We start from the raw sequence: 18,783 nt of genomic DNA, 5'->3' as shown, positions 1-18,783 counted from the left end.
TTAGAACATGGTCGAGTAGTATATCTCTTTTCAACGTTCAAAGGAATTTTGAGTTTGAAGACCCTCTCTTTTGAACATAGTCTGTCCACAACTGAAGTCCAAGCACTTAGTAGTGTGCGTGTGAGTTTAGGTTCACTATAAACACCCAGTTTAGTTACTTTAATGATAAACACACCCGTTTTGATTGAGCATATTTGACAAAGCCTCCATGTAGAGAAACTAGAGATGGGCTTCCATGTCAAATATAAAACAGTAAAAGTATAAATGAACTGTAATAAATATGGTGGTAATTTTGCTTCAAACTTACAACCAATAGAATCTATCCTGACATTTTCTATGACTTCTGCTGGTAAAGAAGGAAAAAGTATACAGTATGAGCAAAATACAACTCTGATGAGGGAGAAGAAGAGAAGATTATTGGCATTACTTTTTGACAAGTAAATATTCTCATTGGAGTTTTAAGAAGGCCATGAGAGGATCATACACATCGTGCTTAGCAGTTTGACCCATGACAAAATCTGCATGAGCATAATCATCTCTGTACTGAACCACAAGCTTATCTCCATCATGATCTTTGAGGCTGGCCAGCAAGAGCTTCACATCTTTGACATCAGAAAGAGCATCTGCCCCTCCATAACTGAGGAAGAGAGGAAGGTCATTCGGGATGCTTGTCATGCTGTACACTGGAGGATTGGGCTGCCCATAGTGTTGCATGTTCTCATTCTTGTTATTATAGTCATACATTGCAACTGTTCCATCTCTTATCACTGTACACAAATCACAGGATTGAATTTTATTTTTAATCTTATTTTGAGCACACATAAAAAAACATTTGCTTTTATAATTTGAAGATTTTTCCATGGTGTTTGTGAATCAGAAATTAAGAGGACTTACTCTGAGATATATGGACCATGTTTTTTGTTGAGGTTGACTGAGGCTCATGGTCCAGAAAAACATCTACTATGGAAGAGTTTAAGCAGCAATTCTTGCCTTCAGTTGGCCAAAAAAAAATAGTCAATAGAAGAATGTTTAAGTGCTCGTAACAATGTTAGGGACATCTGTGCTACCTGTGAAAGCGGTCAACAAGTGAGTGCAGTCAACACCTGGTTTACTGCAGACAGCCTTAAGAACTTCGACTAGTGCCTTCCTGTTCGAATGGGGAAACATAAACAGACCAGATTATAGTTCATCAAATTAATAGGAATGAGTATTATGTCTGTAACTAGGCTTCTCTTGGAGACATTGGAAAAACACATGTCAATTTGTATAATGCAAATAAATTTGAATCAGAACTCTCAAGTCTTTTGGAAAACTTTTCAGCCATTTAACATCGAAAAGTTAGAAGCATTTGGAGAAATCGTTAGTTTCTTAAAGTACAAGATAAAATATTATACTGCTGTACTTGGTAAACAGTGGTTTGAGAATCGTAAAGAACAAGTGAACAAGAATTGTTACCCATTCGGATTAAACTCTCTGATATCTGCCTTGTATAATGCCTGTTAGAAGAAGGTAATAGGTTGTCAAAGAGTTGATTTCTTTTGGACAACTAAAATAACTAGAAAAAGGGATTTGCTCTTACCTCAGCAATAAAGTTTTCAGCAGCAGCTCTTGCAAGGGGTGAAGGTATCTGACCAACATAAGCAATCGGGCTAAGTAAGACAGCTGATCTCAATCTATTCAGTTGCTGGTCTTTGCAAAAAGCACCAAGAGCTACCAAAGTTCCCTACAAAAAAAAAAATAATAATAATTCCATTAATATTGTGTCCTTAGAAGAAAAAGAAGTCCCAGAGCAGAAACAGAACAAAACTGCAGAGTTTGTGGAATTCACCAGTGAATGTCCAACATAGTGAATTTTCTGTCCTGTTTGATAATGCACGTACTGGAATGTAGCTGGAAGATCATAAGCGACCAATTCATCCCATGACCATTCCCAATAAGCCTGAAAAAAGAGCAAAATGGCATCTAATATGAAAAACAATATGGTGTTTGTGTTATTGAGCATTTTCATGTTTTCACAAGTAACCAAGAACAGAATGGCATGTAGTTACCGGATCATCGGGACTGAGTGATGTATGGCCGAGGCTATATTTGGTGCCGCGAGTGTTGCCAAGCCAGACCTCATACCCATTATCAGCCAAGAGGAATGCCAAAGATTGGTCAGGAGGTAGTAGCAGCCATGTTATCCCATCCTGCCCACCACACCATATAAACAAAACTGTTACATCTAACCAATTTACTGAACCTATTGAAGATTCAAAAGTTACCGGCGCAGAATTACTGACCATCAGCAGCCCGTGTTGTAGAAGTACCGGTATCCGGTTTCCGGATGCCTCCCCTGACTTTCTAACTGGAATTCTCTGCATACTGAGTATATAGCCATCTTGTGTTGTTACCTATAGAACCCAAAAATGCAACTTTCAGTCAATATTTACTGTGAATAGCTCTTGATAAACTGAGCAGCAACAAAGGCAGACACATAACTGTGTGTTCTTCACAAGCATAGCCATGAGTTTCCACCATTGTTGCACAGATGCCATCATTGGCAGATGGAGCCAATGCAGAAGAAGCATCCTGACCATTATTGGCTGAGAGTAGCTTTGTTCTTGCTCCAACTGCTGACTCACAGAACAGAAGAATGACTAGAATACTAGAGGCTAAAATGTTATTAGCCATCATCTTCATCATGTGTTTAATTAATTGTTTTCTGGTTGAATCACCTTTATGGCTCTGACATATGTCTTATAGGTACAGAAAAACCAGATAAAAACAGAATTGGGGCGTTCACATGAGCTCATACACCTCCTTTCGTCAACAGATTGCCTTAGTGGTTTAAACTATACAGTTAATCAAAGGCATCTTCGTGGGACCTACCCCCTTCCAAATTTAAAACAATTAAAACCTACATCAACCTAGGATTTCGTCGCTGCCACGATTCCATATTTTAAAAAGAATTTCATCTATTAGTTCAAACCTAGTCCAAGAGTGTAAGCCAAAACATGTTCATGTCCAGAGACTCATACGTTGTCACTGTTTGTTTTGTCTAATTAGTTAGAGATTAAGACGTACTGCCAATGGAGGCATAGAAAGCTAAAACCCCATTGCCTCATTTCAAACATGACGAAAAAAATAGAGTTCTTACATTCATGTAGATTTCATTATTAGCACATTATAATCTGACCAGAGAGAGAGAGAGAGAGAGAGAGACAGTGCATAATAACAAAGTAAATTTAGGTTTTAAACACACAAAAAACTCACTTTTGAAAAAAGCCAAAAAAAATTCAAAAAATACAAAAAAATCCCTCAACCTTCAAACCAAAGACATAAATGTAAAAGATTCCTTCGGAAATTCAAAAATAAATAAGGACATTTTTGTCCATTTTGGCTTCTTTTCAAAATATTTCTCTCCTTTGGCCTTTTACAAGGCTCTAATGACAAAACCATGCCACAAAGGAGAAAAAAACAAAGCCAAACTTCTTAAAACACCCGACACTTTCTTTGGTTGAGAGAAACTATCAAACTAATAAGAGCTCAAACACTTTCCTCCTGTGTGGCCATTCAGAGTTAAAAACCTCCGATGCTTTCATTTCCCAGTCAACCATTTTCTGCATAAACGAGGTACTTTAAGCAAGTGTACCTCATCTCTCACACAGATTGCGCTCAGGAATCAAATGAAACCAGAAGGAAAAAAATTCATCAACTGGTCTATTTCAAGCGGTTAGCGAGTACAAAGCAGATTCATTTACACATATCTTGATTCACAACAAGAAAGGCAATGCTGAATCTAATTCCTTTGGATGATTCTCATCATTTATCTTACGTTTCAATAAATACCAGCAAAAAAAATCAAACCGTTAACAAGTATAAAGCTCTATCAACAATCTTTTTCCATCAGGCTTTCTCAGCAAACAAAAATCTGTCATGATTTATGCTTGCTAACAAGATTGGTGCGATTCTCCAAAATTAGGTGGGGTATGAGTGTCCTTTATCTTCTCCAAAGTTTTGACTACATTGTCTTGAGTTCTTGGTCTGATCAATGATCTCCTGAGCAATTGCCACCTTTTAGGTTTAATTTGCCCTAGCAATTTCATCTGCTCCCTTCTGAACTTCCTATTTGCATACCACCTTCCACCTCGCCAACCCAAAGCGTAACTGCAATTCAGTTAAAAAGGTGGACGTGTAAAAAGCCTGAATAGTTCAATATTTCTAGTTTCATTTGGAGAGGCAATTATATTTCAGACAAGGAAATTAAGATTTAGTAACAAACCCGACAACCAAAGTGGTTCCGGCAGTGGCTATGCATGAAGGAACACCAATACTTCCAGAATTAACAATGTTTCTAATTTCTGAATGTTCCAGATTATGATTGTTTTTCATCTGCTACCAAAACATAAACAAACATCCAAATGTAAGCATAACCAAAATCTAACTAGAAAAATTAAGAATGAGATCTGGCTCACATAATGCCTTATCCTACCAAAAAAATATTAACAACATAAATGGGATGAAAACAAGAATACAAGACATGGATAATAGAACTAACAGGAAGAAAAAAAAAATTATTGTCCTTTCAGGGCGACTTCAAAACCCAACAGTGTTTTTGTAAAGAGTTTAGCAATATACTAAGTGAAATGTCAACAGTTTTCAATATTGTGCTTACAGCTTTTTCGATTGATTCGAGCCTTTGATCAACTCTTGATTCATGTACATGACGTATAGTATATCCTGCACCCATAACAGATGTGTATTGGATAAGACATTCTTTTCTAACATGTTATCGAGAGAGACAATAGTAATAAGGTTGAAGGAAAACTTTTGCACCTCAATGCATTAGCAGACCAAATTTTTTAAATTATAACGAATCTTTCAATCATAGATAAATAAGTTAGTCAAAGAACAACATAAACCATATTATATTTTCTTGAAGATGCCTATATAGTTCATCCATATCCAGAAATGATTGATAATTGATTATATCATAACTTCATAAGTTTGGCACTCTGCAAATCTAGCACTAGAACTCACCTATGACTAGAAAATATTGTATATCTGAGATTTACATGTTATAACATACTGGAATCATTTTGTCCATGTTCACCCAACTTGTAATTCGGATTAAGACTTCATACCCGTGTTTGGTAAACTTATCAAATACGTTTGATTGACCCAAAGCTCAGGTTGAATTCTAGTTCATCCAACTGAAGTCACAGTCCTAAGGCTTGCAAAAACCCAATTGCCCTTTTATGTGAAGGCTAGTTTAAGGGAATTTGTATATGTACACTTACAATTTGCTCATTATACCTTACACTTATTGAAATAAGGTGAAGTGCAGTGAGAAAATTGTAGGTTACAAAAAATTTCCTTAATTTGAATTAAGGATGGTTTCAAACAAATTACAACGCACTGTCCGCCAAAATTGCAAATCGCGATTGAAGTTGAGTGCCAAAATGTCACTCTTTTTACCATATAGCTAGCTAAACTCAAAATACAAATCATTAACTCACGCCCTTCATCAATTTGATGATCATAAACACCCTTTATCAATTGATGATCATAAACAAATATACATGCAGAAAAGCAAAACAAAATTGAGAATTAAAAAGTGGCAGAACAAAAATTCACAAAGAAACTCACCAAACCATGCTGTGGCGACTGAAGCTATGGAAGTTCCAACTGTAAATACAACCTTATGCGTTTCAAATATATCCTAAAACATTCAGCAAAAAAAGAAGAACCAAAGCATTTAGAAACCCCAACAAAACTGCACCAAAATCAAACAAAACTCCATGAAAAGCAATTGGTACCCATTAGCACAAACTCAAAGAAAAACCAAAAAATTAGATAAAGCAAGTACCTTAGTTGAAAAATAAGTGTCCTGAACAGCTGCCCATGATCTGAAAGCTTTCTTCCTTAACTGGGTCACGGGTAGAGAGCGCGAAATTACGGTCCCTGCGCCTCTAAGTCGCTGCATGGTGCATTCTAAGGGAAAACCAACACGGTATTTCTGGGAGGGTAAAAAGAAGGCAAGGCTTCAACCTTTCCCTTTCTTCTTCCTTGTTTTTTTTCACCTCTTTGGGTCGTTTATTATTGGTCGAGAATCAAGATCAGATGTGCTCTCAGAGAATTCGTCACTCTTTAAACAGTCAGGGAGTCCATAACATAACTTGCCAAAAACATAAGAAGGCAATAGGCCAAATTGGGCTGGAAATTTCATTAAGATTTGAGATCTGGATTGGGCCCAATCTGTTTTGCTTAACCTACACAATTCTAAAGAGTACTAGAAAATTTTACCAAAAATATCATAGATACTAACTAATGCGACAATTTCTTATTTATAAAGAAGAAGAAAAAAAGATTCGTAGTAGGTTTAGAATGAAAACAAATGAACAACTGTCGCAATCAGTTGTTGTTCAAAAATTAGTATAATAAGTTGGTGTACGTAGTATTATTACACAATATATTTTCATAATAAATGACAAAAATAGATTTTCATAATACCTCTATTTGGTTTTTTTTCCCTTCAAAAAATGAAAGATAAAGAAAGAAACAGGTGTCCTAATCCTCTGCCTTCCAATCGATTTATGGTAATTAAGATTTTATTTTAAAAAATAAAAAATAAAAAAGGGGATTTTCTTTTCTTCTTGTTCCTTTTAACCATACACAAAGCAAATAGACATATGAAAGAAAATTGTAATTATAATCTAAGGGAAAAAAAAAAAAAGTGTATACAAAGTTGCTGAATTACAATTTGAATTCCCGCAGTTGGTCATTTTCAGTTATATTAGTCTTATTTAGGTAGCAATCAAGCTCTGCAAATGTAAGGTTGTTAGAAATACAAACCAAACTCAATTTTCAAAATCAAAATGATGGAGACCAAAATGAAAAATAAAGCAAGTTAGGCCACGGCCACCAAAAATATGATTCAGCCTAAGAATATCAACAGTCATAAAACGACGAGTTTTGAAATGAATATAAATGACGGCTTTAGCGGTCAGTGCTTCTTCACACCACCACTCATTTCGACGAACACCTAAAAAACAAAGTGATGGCTCATCTCCAAGATAAACCCAAGTTTCTTGTTTGCGAAATGCCAAGCTCAATCTTTACTATGACAAAACTATTGTTCGAACGTAACTTGTTTGTGTGGTTTGTGAGTAATTGCATGGATCTCGAGTTTACCGACAAATTTATTTGTGTTACTTGAAAAAGAAGAAGCAAAAGAAAAAGAAAAGAAAAGAAAATGATTATAAATAGTTCCTATAGGAACAAAATCATGAAGTCTTCTTCGCACACTAGAAATAATGATCATGCTCAACACAAAGCTAGGAATTCCCCACTGGGCAAGCCTTCTTGCAAAGAGAGAGAGAGAGAGGGGAACATTTGAAACACAAGACATGATAAGAGACCAATAGCCACCTCTTCTCCAACAACTACTAGCTAACACCCACCAAATAGAATCAAAGTAGACAATTTTAAAATACAATAAAAAGAATCCAAAGATGAACTCAAGTTAAGTTGAACAACAAAAGAGATGTTCCAAAATATAAACATTTTCTTTTTCCTTTTTTTTGGTCTTTCTTTCATTTCGCTTGTGGAGGAGAGGAGGTGACTGAAAAGAAAAAAGAAAGGGCATGTGATTTGAAGGGCAAGCTTCTCTCTCAGTATTATCCTGTAAGGTAGCTTAGGGAAGGGTGCCCTCTGTCTGCAGGAGGGGTCCTTGGGGTTTGGGGATATATTGATATTTGATACTCAATAGAATCTGCATAACATCACATGTGCAGCTAATAAATGGTTCTTATCAAGAACCCTATCAACATGCATTGCCCCCTTCCCTCTCACCAAACAAACTTCTGACTAATAACAAAATGGAAAGCTTTCCTTTGAATAAAAATAGAGCGCTTTTCTAAATTCAGATAATGTTCTGTACACAAAAGGGAAAACAAAAAAACAAAAAAAAACAAAGATGGGTATTGAGAATCTGATGAAGAGGGCAAAAACCCAGATCAGATCTTGATCTAGTGCTGGGTAAACAAGATCTAATATTAGCTTCAACAATACACAGAATATTCCTCCAAAACCCATCACAGTGGAAGAAGAAAACCCAGATGCTATTTCTACACCATAATATTCTAACAACGTAGAATTAAAACAAAACAAGAAGGAAAAAAAAAAAACCTCAAATTCTTCTTCTCAATCACCAAGTACCAGATTTCCTATTCTTTTTTTTTTTGAATGATTTTCCCGAGAAAATAAGGGCGGACCAAAAAAAAACGAAAGAAGAAAGGAAAAAGGGGGAGGACCATTATGGAGATCCATACGGTAATTAGAGGCACAAAGCGGTGGCTTGAAGATCATGATCATCACCACAAACCTCACCGGATTTGAATAAATCGAGGCCGTCCATCATCGGGGGCGGCGGCAGGTTGAGATCGAACGGCAAAGGCGAGACTCTCCGAAACGACGACGTCAGGACGCAATCATCGCCGTCGTCTACGACGGAGGATGATGAGTCGCAGTCGCTGTGGCAGTCATCGGGTGGGACAGGGTGCACGGGTCTCCGCTGCAGCTGAGCATCGGAGGTGGGCCTGGGCTGGGGGCGGGGCCCACTGAAAGACTCGACGGTGCTGCTGAGACTGCTGGAGGTGGGCCTGCTTGCCTGAACGACATCGCAAACCGTGTCGTCGTCGTAGAGAGAAGGATGATGAGGATGGAGGCGGTGGTTTTTGTTGATGTCGTAATCCGCGGCGGAGGTGGGGGGAGGGAAGTTGGTCTTGGCCTTGGGCCCGCGGAGGGATCGGGCTGCGGCATCGTAGGCTCGAGCCGCGTCCTCCGCCGAGTCGAAAGTTCCGAGCCAGACCCGAGTCTTTTTCCAGGGGTCTCTGATCTCGGCTGCGAATCTACCCCACGGCCGCTTCCGTACGCCGCGGAATCGGATTTCTTGGCCCGCCGTGGGCTTGGGTTTGGGATTGCATAATTGGGCTCCTGCTCCTCCTGCGGCTGCTGGCTGCTGCTGCTGCGGTGGCTCTGCCTCCTCGCCGCATGGGAAAAAGAAAACGAGAAAGAAAAAAAAAAAAAAAGGAGATGGTAGGTAGAGATGAAGATTGAAGAAGGGCCTGTGATGGGGGGCTCTGTTTTCTCTCTCCTTCTTCTACCACCTCCTTGAGGGATTGGGGTTGGAGGGGATTGTGATTGTTAGTGTTGTAGTTGTTGGGTCTTCTTCTCCATTTTTTGGTGTTTTTGGATTTGTTTGATCACTTTCTTTCTTCTCTCCTCTTTCTCTCTGCCTTTGCTGTTCCTCTCCTGGTTTTCTTTCCTCGTTTCGCTGTTTGTTATCATTTTGCCTTTTTTATTCTTTCGAAATGGGGAATGCGGAAAAAGAAAATGGCTGTCGTGAAATTACCTAAACACCATTCCTCTACAAAAACACGTGGATTTTTGTGCTTTTTTTCTGCCCTTTTCCTTATGTCTCTCCATTTCCTTTTTTCTTATTTCAAACTAAAATGCCCCTCTATTCTCTTTCACTTTATATTCTCTCGCACACTCTCTAAGGTCACGTAAAACGCCACCACATGCACGCAATGAGAAGATTTTTTATCTTCACCCCCAAAAAAAAAAAAATTAAAATAAATAAATAAAATCGTCATGCCATATCATTATACATTTGTTGTTTTAATTGAACTATTTATCTATATTTAAATTTTTTATTCTATGTGTTTATTTATTGGAGTAATCCGTTATAGTATGTGAATACGATGATTACAAATTTAAAAAATACAAATTTATAAATAAACCCATCAAATATGACAATGTATTTATAAAAAAAACCAGAATAAAGCTATTTAAAATAAATTACACACCCAAACATAACCCCAAAGTCAACTTTTTTGGGTGAAATGTTTATAAATTTTTGAGTGTGTGTAATGATGGGTTTTGGGTGTGTTTATACCATGTTTAAATAGTGCTTCGGGTTTTTTATATAATTTAACTCTTCATTTTAGTGTAGAAACTCCTAAAGGAAGTATTATTAAAATAAATTATTCATATCCACCAAATCATAATTTCCGTGGGTGAAATTTTATACATTTTTCATTTCACATTATAATATTTTCGAGGGGAAAAAAAATAGATCCCAATGTATAGCATTCTTTTTAAAGGCGTTTTGAATAAAATCAAGAGCGCCTCAAATCACTCAAAATTATCATTTAGAATTACAGCAAAACAAGCAAGCCGATGTGTAACTCCGTTGCTAACCCAAGAAGCATACCGTACTGGCACCTAGCCTCCGTAAACCCCTGCAACACAACACGAGCATCTTCAACAATCCTCATTATGCGAGGTAACGGCGTTTACAACAGCCGACGATTCTCCTTCAAGCACAATTCCTGCCTCGTGTATGAGACTTGCAAAACAAAGTCCTTCCCAAGCCGCCAAAGCTTCAGCATGGCCCGCCGATGACATATTAATTTCCTGCACTTTTTCGTATAACTACTCCCACCCCCAACGGTGCTTCGAGGCCAAGATGAAATTTAAATACTAATCATCATTACATAAATTAGTTAGTGGTAGATATACTAAAATGCCATTTATTTTCAACGGAGTCTAATCTAATGGAAAATGACCTTGATTTGAAAATTAGTGGTCTCATATTTGAACTCATGACACTTAAGAGTGTGTGTGTGAGAAACCTCATTCTTTGTAATTTAGACTATTACTTGTATTATAAAAATATATATATATATTATCTTTTTTTGTCTTAATTTTTTATTATCTTTTTTTTTTAATACAAGGAATACGGAGAGAGGGAAGAATTGAATACATGATCTTATATGAAATGGTAAATATTTCTAGCCACTTTAATTACAACCTCCTATAATTTTCATGACCCTTAAATACAATGAAAATTAGATGTCTCCTTTCGCTGGTTATGGAGATTAATTGATATTTATGAGATGCACAAGAAGAAGATAGGTAATTTATCATGTTGGGGCCACTCATTTACTATTTTACTGACAGTATATTATTATTGAAGCAATTTTGCTGTTGCTGTTTTAACAGTCTTTAATGTTACGGGTTTGCACCTCATGACTTATTCCTCCAATCAAGTATGAGTGAAGCAGACAAAATAGGAGTAGGTGCGTGATTGAAGTTTTTTTTTAATATTTTAATTGCAATATGAAAATAAAAACTTCTTTTATCGATGGAAAATTAATTAGCTAAATTTGGACATATTTCTAATGTTAGAAAGATGAATATCTTTCACAAAGACCAAATTGGTCAAAACACAATTTGAGACTTTACATAGTTTTTCAGTTTGTACATTGAGACTTATTGTTGATGTGCACTCTAGTTATACAAGGGATATTTTATTTTAATATAATCTAAATTATAATGAGGGAAATTCAAACTTTGGTGTAGAGCAGAGAACACATTAGCTCTAGTTAACTTGACTAAACTTATATATGCTAGTAATAAGTATCAAAAATGGTCCCTAAGGTTTGTCAAATTATCACCTTTGGTCATTTATATTTTTTCTAACATTATTGGCCCTTTATATTACATTTTACACATTAATTTGGTCATACCGTTAAGTTCAATGAAAAAATTATATTAAATTGCTAATGTGGATGCCACGTGAATTAAGCAATGTTTAAAAAATTTAAAATATATGAAAAAACTGAAGGAAAAAAAACATGGGTAGGAGTTGGGAATATGTCTTGGGTGGGGTTGGGATTTGGGCAGTTGCTGAGGATAGGTCTCTTGTGGGGTCAGGAATAGGGTCAGGAATGGACCTATGGTATGTACAACCTGGGCTATAGCCCAGGTGAGTTTTTTTCTTTTCGTATAGTTAGTTTTAATATTAACTGTTAAGCATATATGATGAAAATGGGGGATAAGCTAGTCCCAACACAAGTGCTTGCAACAACCAAGCACCTGCCACAACCATTGACCACCCAACCCAAGCGCCATATGCAACCACTGACCACCCAAGCACTTGCAACCGATCCAAACCCCCACAGTCACATCCACACGCAGTAACCCCAATCTAGCATCGCCATCAGTTCTAGTTAGTTTTGGCGAGCACCGATTGGAGACAACAACTTCACAGCTTGAACTATGGGTTATGGATGACGGCGACTATGCAACGATGGCGACTGTGAGACAACGACGACTACACAAGCAGAGGGAGAAGTAGAAGATGGAGTTGATTGAGAAGAAGAAAAGCAAAAAAATTCAAAAAAAAAAAGGAAAGAGAAAAATAGATTGAGAAGAAGAGGCGAAGGAGAGAGGCTGGATAAAAAGAAGCAAGCTGAGGGAGGAAGAAGAAAAGAATGAGATGCAAAGAGAGAAGAAAAGTCTAAAAAATAATAATTAATTCACTTTAATATGTTTTAGAAAAAATTAAAAAATTAAAAAATATTGAAAAATATTGTCCTTTTCCAAGCATACACCAAATGTGGTACAAGTGTTATCTAGCTTAGGTCAAGCCAAGCCAATCCAAGACAGTCCTTTATCATAGTCCATGCCAATACAGCCCTTCGTAACGAATAAGCCCCTAAGAGTTTAGCTAAGCCTAAAATCTAACAGTCTAATAAGGTAAATCTAGCTCATCCCATGTTGAAATCCTGTGTCCGTCCCTAGATGGGGTGGATCTCGGGTGGGGGATGGGGGTTGAATGGTGGCATTGGGCTCGGGAGTTTTCTCGGTAGAGAGAAAAACAGAGGGAGATAGGGAGAGAGGGAAGGAGGTGGGGAAGGGGGGAATTGGGGGTTGGGTCGAGGAATTGGCGATCTGTGAGGTTGAGTTGGTTAAGAGGGCTGGATTGGGGGTTTTGTGGTCGATGGAGCATGATCTCATTGGATATGTGGGCACCACATACGTGTCACATCATCAATTTAACAAAAAAAATTGACGAAACTTCACGGCGAAACTAAATTGATGTGTGAGGTGTAATATAAAGGACCAATAATGTCAACAAAATTTATATATATATATATAAAAGAACCACAAGTGATAATTTGATAAACCTCATAGACCATTTGTGATAACAACTCATTTCTAATTTAACAAGATTGATGGTATGATATAGAGCAACGTTTTTCATCACACTAAGCTCTTATCTCAAATTTTGCACCTCTATTTGAAATGACAATATTTTATTTGTTTATATTTTTAGAAAAAAGGAGAATGCAATCATTTTAGAATCAATGGATGACAGGGCTAGAGAAGAAGAACACAACGGATATTAGTTTTGCTATATATTTCTCATTTATTATTGTTTTCACGTTTCGAAATTTTTGTGTGCAGTACATCGTCTTTTGTTAAATAATGAATTTACTTGATGTATCATATCGATAACCCAATATTTTCTCATACTTATGGAAGTGTTAATAATTGTTAGACGAAATTACCCCTTCAAATAAGACGAGGGCAATTTTGTCATTAAATGTCGATACATAGTTGCATACACTGCACGTACACCGACCAAGCCCCAACACCGTAATGGGCTTATGGGTCCCACTCTGTAACGTTTACTTAGACAATTTTGAGACCAGCGGTTTGACATTGCTCGTTTTATTGCACAAATTCTTTTTTGGACTTTTTATATTTTTTTTGCTTGATATGTATCATTTTTCTTACATTTAAAATAATATTATTAATATATTATACAAGCTAACTTTTAATTCCCAAATTTACCCTTATTATATGTATTCAATTTATCCAAAATAAAATTCACAACTTTCTTACCATCTTATTAATTTTATTTTAACATCAATTATTTACTCATGGCTACAATTTTATTAGACAGCCACAGTGGTTAGTTAACTTCCCTTCTTCAGATTCAAGAACTTGGTTCGAACCTTGCGGTGCCATTTGGGCTAGTTCTTTCCCACATTATTATATTTTTCCAATTGAAAAGGGCTATTATTATTCTTTCAAGTTCGAATTTATAATCTTAAATTAATACGAAATTAGGTCAGTTGGTTAATGCAATGAGTCAGCCCATTTGCACCTAAGATTATCCTTAACCTCGCAAATTACATTAATTTAAGGCATTTTTATCAATCCTTAATCGAATTAGGAGGAATTGAATTAAAGAGGAGTTGGATTAATGAGAGTTAGATTTCATATTCTTATTGAAGTTGTTAACTAAACCATATGTAATTTGAATATGAGTAATACTAATTCCTTCTAAGTTGTTTACTAAATTCACATTAATTGGAATTGAAACCAAATTGATTACTAAAATGTCAACGTTATTGGGTTAAAGTAGATGATAAATTTGAAATTTTAAAAAGTGTGAGGATATAATGGGTAAAAAGGTTGAATTCCTCATGAGTTATTTATCCAGGAATTAAAATACCATCTCCTACCCAAGAGTCCAATACCCCCCAAATCAATAGTTGAATTTTTGATTTTGTGTGGGGCCCATTCGCATTTTCATTCCTCTATGTCAATTAAACACATGAGTATCCGTAATAGGAATTCAACTCCTTATTTTGATTCCGATTATGAATTAATAAACATGTCATTAGAGTAATTTAGACTATTACCAGTATTTTTTTTTTAAAAAAAAAAAAACTCTTGTATAATATTTAAGTAATAAAACAAATTATTGTTTCTTTATATACAGAGAGCTTCCATTGAGGGATCCCTCAAATAAGCTTATTTGAGGACACCTTATAGGCCATTCGGATTGTATTTCACTAATCCAAACCGTCTATTTTGTATATACACATTCAAAGATCATTTCTACAAAAAATCACTTGAATCCGATATCATTTGACCATTCAATTGATTTATTGAAATTTTAGTATTTTTTTGAAGCACCGTGTTCATTGATTTTGTATGACACAATTGGATGTCGAAATGGTTTCCGATTTGTCTAATTTTTTGTAAGGATGATCTATGAATGAAAACCTAAAAAATAGATGGTTTGGATCATTGGAAAAAAATTAGAGAGTACTAAAGCGTCCCTCAAATAAAATTATTTGAGGATCCTCAATAGAAGGGACTTTATATATATATATATATATATATATATATATATATAGTCCCCTTCTATTGAGAGATCTCTCAAATAATTTTATTTGAGGGACGCTCATTAGGGTACCCTACAATTTTTTTCCTAATGATCCAAACCATCTATTTTTTAGGTCTTCATTCATAGATCATCTTTATAAAAAATTAGACAAATCGGAAACCGTTTCGACATCCAATTGTGTCTTACAAAATCAATGAACACGGTGCTTCAAGAAAGTACTAAAATTTCAATAACTCAATTAAGTGGTCAAATGATATTGGATTCAAGTATTTTTTGTAGAGATGATCTTTGAATGAGTATCTACAAAATAGACGGTTTGGATTAGTGAAATACAATCCGGAGTGGGGCCTATAAGGGGTGTCCCTCAAATAAGCTTATTTGAGGATCTCTCAATGGAAGCTCTCTATATATATATATATATATATATATATATATATATAGGGGCGGATCCGTGGCACCATATTTTTTACACAAGTTTTGACACAATTTTTGGGCCATTAGATTACTCCACTTTTAATGGTTGAGATTAAATATGACATGACAAAATAATATTTTTCTCTTTAATTAATATTTATACATTGGGATTAAAATCCTGATACCATATTAATTAAGAATCAATTCTCTCTCTTCTCATTAATTATCTTTAATTAATTAATTCTCTCTCTTTCTTCTACAGAGAATTGACGTCTCTCTCTCTCTCTCTCTCTCTCTCTCTCTCTCTCTCTCTCTCTCTCGTCCCCAAACCAGCTTCTTAATTAATATTTGCATTGTGGTTTCATATCATTTTCATTTTCCTCCCAAATTTCTTCCTTTCACTTTTTATTTTAATGTCTAAGAGGTGGAAGAACTAACTGTCATCAGAGAATTTATTCAATGAAATACTTCATTGATTAAAGCTATAGGCAAACCTTACTGGTTTCATATCATTTTCATTTGCCGATTCAATCAAAGGAAAGAGAGAGAGGCGTGAGAAGTGGGATTGTGGTTTGGGTATCTAGTTTTTGGTGAGATTGTTTATTTATTAGACCCTAATAAATATTTGAGATTAAAGAGGCAGGAGAGATTACGTCTTCCAGCAAAAGGGTTGGAGAGAGAAAAATTTCCTTTTATTTTTATGAGAGAGAAAATAAAATTAATGATTGTCTATTTTAAAAAATTAAAACTACTTGCCATATAATATTTAATCTCAACCATTGAAAGTGAAGTAATCTAATGGCCCAAAATTGTGTCAAAACTTGTGCCAAAAACATAGTGCCACGGATCCGCCCCCATATATATATATATATATATATATATATATATATATATATCCCCTTCTATTGAGGGATCTCTCAAATAATTTTATTTGAGGGACACCATTTAGGGTACCCTACAATTTTTTTTCCAGTGATCCAAACTATCTATTTTTTAGGTATTCATTCATAGATCATCCTTACAAAAAATTAGACAAATCGAAAATCGTTTCGACATCCAATTGTGTCTTACAAAATCAATGAACACGGTGCTTCAAGAAAGTACTAAAATTTCAATAACTCAATTGAGTGGTCAAATGATATCGGATTCAAGTGATTTTTTATAGAGATAATCTTTGAATGAGTATCTACAAAATAGATGGTTTGGATTAGTGAAATACAATCCATAGTGGCCCTACAAGGGGTGTCCCTCAAATAAGCTTATTTGAGGATCCTCAATAAAGCTCTCTGTATACATATATATATATATATATATATATATATAGGAAACTTGCATTGAGAGATCCCTCAAATAAGCTTATTTGAGGGACACCCTTATAGAGCCAGCTCCATATTGTATTTTGCTAATTCAAACCATCTACTTTATAGATATTCATTCAAAGATCATCTCTACAGAAATAAAAATAAAAATCATTTGAATCCGATATCGTTTGATCGCTCAATTGAATTATTGAAATTTTATTATTTTCTTGAAGTACCGTGTCCATTGAATTTGTATGACACAATTGGATGTCGAAACGATTTTCAATTTGTCTAATTTTTTGCAAGGATGATCTATGAATGTATACTTAAAAAAAATATATGGTTTGGATCGTTGAAAAAAAAATTGTAAGAGACCCTAAAGGGTGTCCCTCAAATAAAATTATATATATATATATATAGTCCCTTTTATTGAGGGATTCCTCAAATAATTTTATTTGAGGGACACCCTTTAGGGTCCCATACCCAAAAAAAATAAAAAAATTTCAATGATCTAAACCATTTATTTATCACATCTTCATTCAAAGATCATCCTTGCAAAAAGTCATTCAAATTGAAAATCATTAAAACATCTAATTGAGACCAACAAAATCAATGAATACGTTGCTTCAAGAAAATACTTAAATTTCAATAATTTAATTGAGTGATCAAATTATATCGGATTCAAGTGATTTTTGTAGAAATGATCTTTGAATGAATATCTACAAAATATACGGTTTGGATTTATGAAATATAATGTGAAATGAGTCTTGCAAAAGTGTCATTCAAATAAGTTTATTTGAAGATCCCTCAACAAAAACTATATATATATATATATATGTATCCTATAATTCTTGCTTTTTGTCTAGGATTTGCCCCCTATTGACTGGCAAAAAGTATGTGTGTATATATATATACACATATTTATAGAGGAATGCTAACAACCTTCTTTCTAACATTCTCCTTTGGACTTTCTCCATTTTTTGCTTGACATGTGTCATTCTCCTGACACTTAAAACAATGTCATTAATATATTATACAAACTAATTTTTGCTTCCCAAGTTAATCCTTATTAAATGTATTCAATTTATCCAAACAAATTTTACAACTTTCTTACCATCGTATTAAAAAAAAATTAATGTCAATTCTTTTTTTTAAAGAAATTTTTTTCTTTAAAAAAAAAAAGAGGAAATGTCCTTTTTAAAAAAATTTAAAAAAAAACTAAACTTGACATTAAAAAAAAAAGGACATTTCCTTTTTTTTTTTTTATTTATTTAAAGCAGACATTTTCTTAAATAAAATAATAATAATAATATGGTAAGAAAGTTGTGATTTTTTTGGGGATAAATTGAATACATTTAATAAGGGTAAAATTGGAAAGCAAAAGTTAACTTGTATAATATATTAATGACATTGTTTTAAATGTAAAGGGAATGACACATGTCAAGCTAAAAAGGGAGAAGGTTCAAGAGAGAAGGTTGCTAGCATTCCCCATATATATATGGCTAACCTTGTTTGAGTTGATCGATATCTTTAGACTGAAATTAGAACTTTGCATGCTCTGGATTTTTTGTTTTTGTTAGGTACAAGACTTATCGCTTTCATGAGTGTTTTAAGATCCCAACTAAAATCAATTCAGTCTAATCAAACAATTTGATTTGGTTTTCTCCTCAACCGGTTGGATTCTGTGTGAAATGTGAAACCAATTTAATTGACCAAAATGGAATCAATCCCATTACATCTTTTTAAATACAACAAATATTACATGTTAAGTGTTATAGGGTGTGAGTTTGGACTTTGCCACTTTTTCTTTTTTCTTTTATCAATATATATAAAGCAAAAGGTAGAGAATGGTGAAACATTTAAAATACCAAAAAATACCTTTAGTTAATGCTAACATTAAGAATTAAAATTATTAATTAAATGATGATAATATGGTAAATTCACACTTTTTCATATTAAAAAAAATTAAAATTAAAAGAAAAATCTGATAATGGATTCTACTTTTATGGAACACAACTACCCATTATA

The 18,783-nt window shown here is 34.6% G+C and overlaps 3 protein-coding genes across 3 annotated transcripts; all 3 read right to left on the bottom strand.

Moving 5' to 3' along the window:
- Positions 1-254: 254 nt before the first annotated feature.
- Positions 255-3,041, bottom strand: LOC103329161 (triacylglycerol lipase 2-like). Its single transcript, XM_089050595.1, has 9 exons — positions 2,482-3,041; positions 2,283-2,393; positions 2,049-2,189; positions 1,829-1,939; positions 1,580-1,723; positions 1,456-1,496; positions 1,068-1,147; positions 895-990; positions 255-767 (listed from the first exon to the last, which is right to left on the bottom strand). Exons 1-9 carry the CDS (start codon positions 2,683-2,685, stop codon positions 448-450), a joined length of 1,248 nt encoding a protein of 415 aa, XP_088906721.1. The 5' UTR covers positions 2,686-3,041; the 3' UTR covers positions 255-447.
- A 640-nt stretch (positions 3,042-3,681) lies between these two features.
- On the bottom strand, positions 3,682-6,123 carry LOC103329162 (triacylglycerol lipase-like protein). The gene is given in 6 exon segments (XM_008231592.3): positions 3,682-3,958; positions 3,960-4,149; positions 4,265-4,374; positions 4,658-4,722; positions 5,632-5,704; positions 5,852-6,123. Coding segments are annotated over 6 exon segments (597 nt in total). The 5' UTR covers positions 5,969-6,123; the 3' UTR covers positions 3,682-3,916.
- Positions 6,124-7,871: 1,748 nt separating this feature from the next.
- On the bottom strand, positions 7,872-9,356 carry LOC103329160 (ethylene-responsive transcription factor 3-like). The gene is given in 2 exon segments (XM_008231590.2): positions 7,872-8,995; positions 8,997-9,356. Coding segments are annotated over 2 exon segments (717 nt in total). The 5' UTR covers positions 9,039-9,356; the 3' UTR covers positions 7,872-8,320.
- Between the last annotated feature and the right edge of the window lie 9,427 nt (positions 9,357-18,783).

The sequence above is a fragment of the Prunus mume genome, linkage group LG4 (genome assembly GCF_029339155.1).
Source record: "Prunus mume cultivar Tortuosa linkage group LG4, ASM2933915v1, whole genome shotgun sequence".
NCBI classification, from domain to species: domain Eukaryota; kingdom Viridiplantae; phylum Streptophyta; class Magnoliopsida; order Rosales; family Rosaceae; genus Prunus; species Prunus mume.
This window is presented reverse-complemented; position numbering and strand designations above follow the sequence as displayed.